This window comes from Schistocerca nitens, chromosome 1, assembly GCF_023898315.1.
Source record: "Schistocerca nitens isolate TAMUIC-IGC-003100 chromosome 1, iqSchNite1.1, whole genome shotgun sequence".
NCBI classification, from domain to species: domain Eukaryota; kingdom Metazoa; phylum Arthropoda; class Insecta; order Orthoptera; family Acrididae; genus Schistocerca; species Schistocerca nitens.
Window position 1 is genome coordinate 1,246,415,134 of NC_064614.1, and position 11,302 is coordinate 1,246,426,435.

Consider the following 11,302-nt stretch of genomic DNA (forward strand, 5'->3'; position numbering starts at 1 on the left):
TTTGTTTCTGATATTCTAGCGCTGGGCCATCCGCAAAACGGGTCGGTCAAGTTACTGTAAAATGTCAAGTTACATACCGATCTGAGGGACTGTTGAGGGGAAAAGCAACGTCGAAACATTTCAAATATGCGTATCGCATGGTGATATCGATTCACGAAGGTCATAGACAAAACGAGACGTCATCTCAAGGTTCATGAAGAATAGTTTTGACGTAGTTGCCGGGGGTGGGGTTGATGACACGTTCCCAGCGTGCTCACTCGTTCTCTAGTAGGCAATGTTGCGATTTTGTTCTCGCCTTACTCGTCGCTCTGTTTGCTTCTTTTTCGTGACGCTTAACACGTTCTTCCCAGACTTCAGTATTTTTTCTACGAATGATGGTCTGCAATGAACGCAACACACGCAAAATCAACAAATTTTAAAGTGTCAGAATACCTCGGGGAAGACGCAGACTAAGCTGGGCATTAAAAGTGTCATAACTTCCTGAAACAAGTTTCTTAAAACTGAACAAAGTTATGAAAATCTTGATCGCTATACCGCATTCCATAAAATAATTCAGATGACTAGTTAGTTTAGGTTTTAAGTAACAACCATATCCTCATCAAGCAAATACTTTATGAAGGTTGAATATGAAGTATGCATGTCAGCAGTAATCGTACAGAAACAACCACGAAAAAGAATAATTTGAAAGCAAACAGCAACCATAAAACTCAGCCAGGCTGTACACCGTACTCTTGCTTGACGCAGGTTGAACAAACTGGCTGTGTCATTAACATCCGCTACGACTTGAAATGGGGTTTAGTGAAACCAGTCCAGCATGACAGCCCTATTAGCATTTTCTTTCGTCGCCGACAAGTTATTTGATGTAGATGTCCCGTAGAAATTTTATAGTTCCTACTACTTTAACTATGGTGTTGAACCTTTTTGTCGTTGCATAGAATGTTATTTCACTGAATTTGCGCTTCCCAAAATTCCAAGTTAATCGTTGGTGTAATATCTACTGATGCAGCTCGTTTGTTCAACCAGTGTCCCGTAAGAGCATGTTGTACAGCTTCTCAGTCTTCTTGTTACTGTTAACTTCCAAATTTTTCTTATGCATGCTGCATTCTACATGAATGCATGTTGCAGAATAATTATCCAGTTAGACTTCAACCCATATTTACTAGTCCTATACGCATGATATACATATGGTTGTTACTTAAAACGGAAATTAGCCTGTCATCTTAATACCTAGACCACACTTACATAGGGTAACTAACAGATTTTTGTAATTTTAGTGAACTGCATATATACATCAGTTTTCCATTCCTGATACTGTCACGCATTACTAGACAGTTACCATTTGGTTATGTTGTCAACATTAAAAATATTAGTTCCGTTGAATGAGACAAATGAAATTGATTGAAGCTATTGGCACTTACAAAGAAAAGAATTTCATAGTGGTTCAGCTAAATATGTTCTACATATTGACTTTGACACTGATGTAATTGTATGTTTAGGTACTTTATCTACATCAGATAAATGTAGACATTTCAGAATGTTTGCATGATGTTTCTGCAATTATTTCACTTCTCGGCAGATCGTATGTTATACTTTGTCAAGAACACTTACGAATCTTTTACTTGTACATTTTATGGCCAGTCCCCTATTCTGATACTAGTCACATTTCTTGTATCTCGGATGTTACATTACCTCACTGTCACCGGTCAGTACTGGGATATGCGAAACCGCGTCCTGTTGACGTTTCGTCCACTGTGAACGCAAACCTAGTTTAATGGTTACGTCGCGTAACGTCCACCGTGAATCGACTTTAATAGTCGCAGATTTCTTGCGTGATTCTGCGTTGGGTGGTCAGCTGCTTGCTCTAGGTCATCAAACAGAACGTTAACTTAACGGGGATGTTTGAATGCATATAACATTGTTAGTTACGCACGTGTAAGGGAGAATTTGCACCCGCGAATACGGTTCCTGTAAAACGGACTGCTCAGTGACGGCATATTATCACGTTGACACTTGTTCGTAACATTCCAAAGAGTGTTCGCTAAATAAAATGAACGTACGTCGTCCGCAGTTGAGTCCTTCTGATTCAACACCCGTGGAATGCTATCCAGAGTCTGTTGCACCTAGCCGGCGATACATTTGAACCAAAAAACCAGTGACATAGTACTTCAGGCGTTGGTAGAAGGAACAAACAGCTCTTGTCCCGAAGTTCCTTTACCTGTCAATGGCTGACCCTGTCTTGCAGGACTAACGATCTCTATCGCTGTTTACGAAATCGACCTGACTCCTCGGAATGAGATACACTGGCTGCAGGGCTACTGCTTTTCGTTTTTATTTTCATTAATTTATTAAGTCATTTGCGGAGTTAGTCATGTTGTGTTGCGTTTACCTTGGATAACGTTTTCCCACAGATGCTCCTCACATGAAACTGACTTCCACACTAGCGGTGTTAAAAGAAAGGTCATCTACCCGTTCTAATGTGGGAATTAAAGGGCGAAATTTACTCAAAGTCGGGCACGTCAATGTGCTGCGAGGTCTACTTTGTTTCATGCCTTCTGCCGTTTTTTACCAGTCCCTTAGATTAGCAACTTCCCATCCACGTAGTTAAGTATATTAAACGATAGTAAGTTCACAAAGATGCACGGTCGATGGATTGCGTCAACGTTTTCCTTTGCTCTTGTTAAACTTTGTTGCTCAGCGAGCATCAACAAGTTTAACGAATTAAAAGGAGTCGTGTACCCCCTTTCGAAATTACAGGTGCCTGATACCATCCCCCGATAACTGAGCCTCCTCAGAGCTGACGTGACTGGAGATTTCTATATATCATATCTATTTAACTATAGTTTTATTTTACTATATTTATGCATGTATCTTCGGTCTAAATAAAAGCATCACTCTCTAACATTGTGTCGGTTAATGATAATTACACACATTTTCGCCTGCGATTCTTATATAACTACTATATAACATCACCTGAATGTCTGACCTAATATCTTTCTCTATAAAATGGCTTCTGAGCAGTAGAGTTCAAGTCAAAATTATCTGGACTGCACATTTTATTTGTATGTAACGCAGAACAAGCTGTATTAGTTACTTGTAAACATGCAACAAGTATATTAATCGTAAATAGGAATAGATTATCCACAAATTAATGAATGCAGGCAGTGACAGGTTCAGTCACGGAAACATGTATGATCCGTGCTACATCATTTTGACTCAAACCTAGAAAGACAACGAGCGAATGTTACGCATTATATTGTGTATGAATTTAGATGTACCAATTGACAGTCTTGGGCGGTTTATTATCTTGAGTTAGGAAATGTTCTATTCTTTCATCCACGCACAATGTACTTAAAACTTTTCTTGATCTGCTAGAGTACATTCTTCTGCTCTCCTTAAAAAATTTCGTTTCAGCCGCTATTAACCTTCCCTGATCTTTGTTATTGACCAGGTCTCACTGCTGTAGGTCAGCACAAGTGTTGCCATAACTTTGTAGAGATCTGTGTTGGCTGACGTTATATGTATATTGCCACTGCTTGCTAATTCTGGTAGAAACTGATATCATCCGTAATCTGAAGTGATTTTTTTCAAATGGTATCAAAACCTGAAGGTATGTACATTAGTCCAGTGTGGTAACCACTGCGCTATCCGCTCGGTGTCCTGCTTGGAGTACGCCCCACCACATGTTAAACTGTACAGTCACATTGTCGCAATGCGCCACTGGGGGAGCCTAAAAAGAATGGAGCAGTGAGCTTCTACATTGACAATGGACTGTGCTGTTCTGCTTTGGTTCTTGGTTCAAATGGCCCTGAGCACTAGGGACTTAACATCTCAGGTCATCAGTCCCCTAGAACTTAGAACTAAAACCTAACCAACCTAAGGGCATCACACACATCCATGGCCGAGGCAGGATTCGAACCTGCGACAGTAGTGGTCGCGCGGTTCCAGACTGAAGCGCCCAGAAACGCTCGGCCACCAGCGGCCGGCCTTTGGTTCTTGTAGTGGCGTGCTGCGGTGCTCTGGGGCTGGGTTCCCCTGTGTGGCACGACTGCAGACGTGTGCCTGCTGACAAACTCAATTACATAAGTTTATTTTTTGTGGGGCCTGGGATCTCTGATGCCACTGCGCCCTCGGGTTCGGACGTCCCTGCCGGTCGACACTTGCCTGAAGGTGATTGGCGAACCGTGGTGGGGTCGCGAATCCCTGGGCGGAAGGAAACCTCCGTAACAGGTTTGAGGTACTGCCCACTGCTGAAAGTACTTCTGAGCCAGCAAGGGCGGCCTCGCCTGTTGCGACAGTGGCCGGTCCTTCTGAGACGTCCGGACAAGCGCAGAGAGTGGGACTGTTTGTCATTGGGAGCTCCATGTTAGGCGGGTGATGGAACCCCCTTAAGGATATGGCATCTGACGGGAAGAAAGCCAATATGCACTCCGTGTGCATACCGGGGAGAGTCATCCAAGATGTGAAAGGGTCATTCCGGATGCCATGAAGGGTACAGGCTGCAGCCAGCTGCAGGTGGTGCCTCATTTCGGCACTACGGACGTCTATCGCTATGGATCGGAAGAGATTCTCTCCGGTTTCCGGCGGCTATCTGAGTGGGTGAAGGCTGCCAGTCTTACTAGCGAGATGAAGGCTGAGCTCACTATCTACAGCATCGTCGACAGGACACTGCGGACCTTTGGTACAGTGCCGAGTGGAGGGTCTGAATCAGAGGCTCAGACGGTTTTGCGACCGTGTAGGCTGCAGATTCCTCGACTTGCACCATAGGGTGGTGGGGTTTCGGGTTCCGCTAAATAGGTAAGGTGTCCACTACACACAGGAGGCGGCTACAAGGGTAGCAGGGGCTGTGTGGCGTGGACTGGACTTTTTTTTTTTTACGTTAGATAGTATTGGGAAAGTTCAGAACGGGCTCCAGTCTCAAAGGGTACAGGGCAAAGAAACAAGAATCGATCAGTCGGTAATGTAGTTGCAAATTGTCGTAGCTGTGTTGGAAAAGTTCCAGAGCTTCAAGCGCTCATAGAAAGCACTGAGGGTGAAATGGTTATAGCAACAGAAAGCTGGGCAAAGCCGGAGATAAATTCTGCCGATATTTTTACAGAGTCGCAAACCGTGTTCAGAAAGGAGAGATTAAATACAGTAGGTAGTGGTGTGTTTGTGTCTCTTGGTAGTTAATCTTGTAGTGAAGTTAAAATAGATAGTTCCTGCGAATTAGTATGCGTAGATGTTATACTCAACAGCCATATCAAAATAACTGGCCACTTATACCGACCCCCCGACTCAGATGATATAATAGCTGAACGGTTCAAAGAAAACTTTAATCTCATTACAAATAAGTACCCCACGCATACAGTTATAATCTGTGGAGACTTCAATCTACCCTCGATTTGTTGGCGAAAATACATGTTCAAAGCCGGTTGTAGACAGAAAAATCTTCAGAAATTGTACTAAATGCTTTCTCCATGAATTACTTTGAACAATTAGTTCATGAGCCCACACGAATTGTAGATGTTAGCGAACACACACTTGACCTCTTAGCCACAAATAATCCTGATCTAATTGAGAGCGTCATGACGGATACAGGGATTAGTGAACACAAGGTGATTGTAGCGAGGCTCAAAACCATATCAACCAAAACCACTAAAAATAAACGCAAAATATATCTATTTAAAACAGCAGATAAAAATTCACTTGATGCCTTCCAAAGAGTGTCTCCATTGCTTCCAGGCTAATTATCTAAGTGTAGACCAGATGTGGCTCAAATTCAAAGATACAATATAGACAACAATAGATAGATTGATGCCGCATAAGTTAGAGACGAGACTGATCCGACATGGTACACAAAACACGTCATCACACTGTTGCAGAAGCAACGAAAAAAGCATGCTAAATTCAGAAGAACGCAAAATCTCCAAGACTGGCTAAGTTTCACGGAATCTCGAAATTTAGGGCGAACGACGATGTGAGATGCTTTTAATAGTTTCTACAATGAAACATTCTCAAGATATGGTAGAAAACCCACAGATATTCTGGTCGTATGTAAAGTACACCAGTGGCAAAAGTCAGTATCGTCAGTGCGCGATAGTGATGGAAATGTTACCATAGATGATGCCACTAATGCGTAGTTACTAAATACAGTTTTCCGTAATTCATACACGAAAGATGAAGTAAATATTCCAGAATTCGAAACCAGAATAGCTGTTAGCATGAGTGACATAAAAGTAGATATCTTAGGTGTTGCGAAACAAATCAGTTAAGAAAGAAAAGTTTTCCGGTCCAGATGGTATACCAGTCAGGTTCCTTTCAGAGTATGCAGACACAATAGCGTCTTTCTCAGCAATCATATACAACCGCTCACTTGACGAAAGGTCTGTTCCTAAAGACTAAAAAGTAGCATAGGTGACACCAATATTGAAGAAAACAAATAGGTGTAACCCATTGAATTACAGACCCATATCACTGACCTAAGCTTGCAGGAGGATTTTGGAACATACTGTACTCGAACATTGTCCCCCCTGCGGGTCCGGGGTAAGAATAGGCCCGAGGTATTCCTGCCTGTCGTAAGAGGCTACTAAAAGGAGTTTCAACCGTTTCGGCCTTCCATGTGATGGTCCCCCTTGGGGTTTGACCACCATTTTTCAAAATTCTATAGAAGTACGAGCCTTTTGGGGAAGGACGCCTTACGTGGTGTACCACTGGTCCTCAGTGCACGAAGACCTTCGCACTCAGCATTGTACCGGCGTTGTAACCATACCCACTATTCCTCAAATTGGGCCTAAACGCCTGATGGGTTGTAAAAGTTACGCCCATAGTGCGTCCCCATCTGCACCTACGATCATGATGGGCTTTCCATGGCACCAGAAATCCAGCACGGTAGCCAGCCCGTTGTGGTGGGGTCGTCATGTACCCTCTAGGTTGTAGCCCCCTGACAACACAGGGATTGAACTGCCAATACCTGAGCTGCACCCTCCTCACGTCGGCCAAGGAGTAGATGCCCGTCTCCTTGGGGCATCAGGACTCCCGGCAACGGTCATCCTGCCAGGTGGCCCTTGCTGAGGCTGGGTGGCGCCCGTGGGGAGAGCCCCTGGTCGGAGTGGGTGGTATCGGGGCGGACGTTTCGCAGATGAAACGTCAACACGTATCAGGTCGCTCTGCGGCCAAGTCTTTCAAAAGGAAAGGTACTGTCTCTAGTTCTGGTTCTCCTGCCCTTTCCCCCTTGGCCACTCCCTGGGAGGAGGGACAGGCCCGGCGGCTTGGGGCGAAGTACTTCCCCCGCTATTTGGTCTGTTCTCGAACCGATGGGGGGACGTTCGCCACCTCCAAGCCCATGTTCTTTGTTCAGCACATTGAGGACATCTTCGGGGAAATTGAGGCTCTCAGTAAGATGCGTTCGGGGTCTGTTCTTATAAAGACCACCTCCGCCACACAGTCGGCGGCGCTCCAAGCGTGCGACCGCCTAGGGGATATCCCAGTATCCATTGTCCCACATCTGGCACTAAGTAGGACGCAGGGGGTTATTTTTCATCGGGACCTCCTGCTGCAATCTGATGAGGAGCTCAGGGCCAACCTGGAGCGCCGAGGCGTGCATTTCGTCCGGCGAGTCCAGCGCGGCCCCAAAGACCGTCGCATCGACACCGGGGCCTTTATCCTCGCCTTTGAGGGGGACGTTCTCCCGGAGAAGATAAAGGTGATGTGCTGCTGGTGCGACGTGCAACCTTACGTCCCGCCTCCTATGCGCTGTTTTCGGTGTTTGCGCTTTGGGCACATGTCGTCATGGTGTGAGGCTGAGCCCCTTTGTGGCGATTGTGGACGTCCTCTTTGTGAGGAACATACATGCACCCCACCACCTCGGTGCGTTAATTGTCCTGGCATCCACTCGCCTAGATCCTCAGACTGCCCCGCATATCAGAAGGAGATACAAGAACTCAAAACTTTGGATCGTCTCTCTTATTCTGAGGCCAGGAAGAAGTATGACCGCCTCCATCCCGTGCCGTTGACCACTTCGTTTGCCTCAGTTGTGTCCCCTTCTTCTGCGGTATCCTCACCCCTATCCTGTGCCCCCTCCGCCCCCCATCCGGGGTCTCTGCCTCCGCCTCCCAAATCCCTCCCTTCCAAATCCTCCTCCCCCGTGGCCCCCGCCCCCTCTGCTCCAGGGGCCACCCACCTCCTCCCCCCCCTGCGGGTCCGGGGATTAGAATAGGCCCGAGGTACTCCTGCCTGTCGTAAGAGGCGACTAAAAGGAGTCCCTCCCCGTCAAGGGGGTAGTTAGCGCCTGCGTCCGGAGACGGACGGTTCCACGACCTCTATTTGCGGTCATTTTGCTTTTTCACTTCTCGTTTCTTCCTTCCTTTGGTTGGTTCCTTTCTTTGCTCTTCTCCACCTCACTGTCTTCCTTACTCTTTCCCTTGCCTCCTTCTCCTTGCCATCTCATTGCCTTCTTCTCCTTGCCATCTCATTGCCTTCTTCTCCTTGCCATCTCATTGCCTTCTTCTCCTTGCCATCTCATTACCTTCTTCTCCTTGCCATCTCATTGCCTTCTTCTCCTTGCCTTCTTCTCCTTGCCTTCTTCTCCTTGCCTTCTTCTCCTTGCCTTCTTCTCCTTGCCTTCTTCTCCTTGCCTTCTTCTCCTTGCCTTCTTCTCCTTGCCTTCTTCTCCTTGCCTTCTTCTCCTTGCCTTCTTCTCCTTGCCTTCTTCTCCTTGCCTTCTTCTCCTTGCCTTCTTCTCCTTGCCTTCTTCTCCTTGCCTTCTTCTCCTTGCCTTCTTCTCCTTGCCTTCTTCTCCTTGCCTTCTTCTCCTTGCCTTCTTCTCCTTGCCTTCTTCTCCTTGCCTTCTTCTCCTTGCCTTCTTCTCCTTGCCTTCTTCTCCTTGCCTTCTTCTCCTTGCCTTCTTCTCCTTGCCTTCTTCTCCTTGCCTTCTTCTCCTTGCCTTCTTCTCCTTGCCTTCTTCTCCTTGCCTTCTTCTCCTTGCCTTCTTCTCCTTGCCTTCTTCTCCTTGCCTTCTTCTCCTTGCCTTCTTCTCCTTGCCTTCTTCTCCTTGCCTTCTTCTCCTTGCCTTCTTCTCCTTGCCTTCTTCTCCTTGCCTTCTTCTCCTTGCCTTCTTCTCCTTGCCTTCTTCTCCTTGCCTTCTTCTCCTTGCCTTCTTCTCCTTGCCTTCTTCTCCTTGCCTTCTTCTCCTTGCCTTCTTCTCCTTGCCTTCTTCTCCTTGCCTTCTTCTCCTTGCCTTCTTCTCCTTGCCTTCTTCTCCTTGCCTTCTTCTCCTTGCCTTCTTCTCCTTGCCTTCTTCTCCTTGCCTTCTTCTCCTTGCCTTCTTCTCCTTGCCTTCTTCTCCTTGCCTTCTTCTCCTTGCCTTCTTCTCCTTGCCTTCTTCTCCTTGCCTTCTTCTCCTTGCCTTCTTCTCCTTGCCTTCTTCTCCTTGCCTTCTTCTCCTTGCCTTCTTCTCCTTGCCTTCTTCTCCTTGCCTTCTTCTCCTTGCCTTCTTCTCCTTGCCTTCTTCTCCTTGCCTTCTTCTCCTTGCCTTCTTCTCCTTGCCTTCTTCTCCTTGCCTTCTTCTCCTTGCCTTCTTCTCCTTGCCTTCTTCTCCTTGCCTTCTTCTCCTTGCCTTCTTCTCCTTGCCTTCTTCTCCTTGCCTTCTTCTCCTTGCCTTCTTCTCCTTGCCTTCTTCTCCTTGCCTTCTTCTCCTTGCCTTCTCCTCCTTGCCTTCTCCTCCTTGCCTTCTCCTCCTTGCCTTCTCCTCCTTGCCTTCTCCTCCTTGCCTTCTCCTCCTTGCCTTCTCCTCCTTGCCTTCTCCTCCTTGCCTTCTCCTCCTTGCCTTCTCCTCCTTGCCTTCTCCTCCTTGCCTTCTCCTCCTTGCCTTCTCCTCCTTGCCTTCTCCTCCTTGCCTTCTCCTCCTTGCCTTCTCCTCCTTGCCTTCTCCTCCTTGCCTTCTCCTCCTTGCCTTCTCCTCCTTGCCTTCTCCTCCTTGCCTTCTCCTCCTTGCCTTCTCCTCCTTGCCTTCTCCTCCTTGCCTTCTCCTCCTTGCCTTCTCCTCCTTGCCTTCTCCTCCTTGCCTTCTCCTCCTTGCCTTCTCCTCCTTGCCTTCTCCTCCTTGCCTTCTCCTCCTTGCCTTCTCCTCCTTGCCTTCTCCTCCTTGCCTTCTCCTCCTTGCCTTCTCCTCCTTGCCTTCTCCTCCTTGCCTTCTCCTCCTTGCCTTCTCCTCCTTGCCTTCTCCTCCTTGCCTTCTCCTCCTTGCCTTCTCCTCCTTGCCTTCTCCTCCTTGCCTTCTCCTCCTTGCCTTCTCCTCCTTGCCTTCTCCTCCTTGCCTTCTCCTCCTTGCCTTCTCCTCCTTGCCTTCTCCTCCTTGCCTTCTCCTCCTTGCCTTCTCCTCCTTGCCTTCTCCTCCTTGCCTTCTCCTCCTTGCCTTCTCCTCCTTGCCTTCTCCTCCTTGCCTTCTCCTCCTTGCCTTCTCCTCCTTGCCTTCTCCTCCTTGCCTTCTCCTCCTTGCCTTCTCCTCCTTGCCTTCTCCTCCTTGCCTTCTCCTCCTTGCCTTCTCCTCCTTGCCTTCTCCTCCTTGCCTTCTCCTCCTTGCCTTCTCCTCCTTGCCTTCTCCTCCTTGCCTTCTCCTCCTTGCCTTCTCCTCCTTGCCTTCTCCTCCTTGCCTTCTCCTCCTTGCCTTCTCCTCCTTGCCTTCTCCTCCTTGCCTTCTCCTCCTTGCCTTCTCCTCCTTGCCTTCTCCTCCTTGCCTTCTCCTCCTTGCCTTCTCCTCCTTGCCTTCTCCTCCTTGCCTTCTCCTCCTTGCCTTCTCCTCCTTGCCTTCTCCTCCTTGCCTTCTCCTCCTTGCCTTCTCCTCCTTGCCTTCTCCTCCTTGCCTTCTCCTCCTTGCCTTCTCCTCCTTGCCTTCTCCTCCTTGCCTTCTCCTCCTTGCCTTCTCCTCCTTGCCTTCTCCTCCTTGCCTTCTCCTCCTTGCCTTCTCCTCCTTGCCTTCTCCTCCTTGCCTTCTCCTCCTTGCCTTCTCCTCCTTGCCTTCTCCTCCTTGCCTTCTCCTCCTTGCCTTCTCCTCCTTGCCTTCTTCTCATTGCCTTCTTCTCATTGCCTTCTCTGGTCTCCGCCTCGGCGTTTGAGACAGTCTGTCCTCTCTCTCCCTCTCCTTTTTCCTCTTCTTCCTTCCTCCCTGTGCGCGCCTGAAGGCCGACCCACGCGTTCTCACGCGTAGCCAGTGACGTGGTAACGCGTAATTCCCCGCCCTGGGTAGACATGTAAGGCACGCACGTACCCTCTGGTAAAGGCCAGACCCAGGGAGGGGTGATTGCCTGAGCTGATACCTTCTGACCAT

General features: G+C 47.9%; 1 protein-coding gene across 1 annotated transcript; it reads right to left on the reverse strand.

Moving 5' to 3' along the window:
* Positions 1 to 8,471: 8,471 nt before the first annotated feature.
* On the reverse strand, positions 8,472 to 11,045 carry LOC126233859 (trichohyalin-like). Its single transcript, XM_049942890.1, has one exon. The coding sequence runs from the start codon at positions 11,043 to 11,045 to the stop codon at positions 8,472 to 8,474; it is 2,574 nt and encodes an 857-aa protein (XP_049798847.1).
* Between the last annotated feature and the right edge of the window lie 257 nt (positions 11,046 to 11,302).

Coding starts and splice junctions, on each gene's coding strand:
- LOC126233859 (XM_049942890.1), bottom strand. CDS start 11,045: ATGAGAAGAAGGCAAGGAGGAGAAGGCAAGGAGGAGAAGGCAAGGAGG.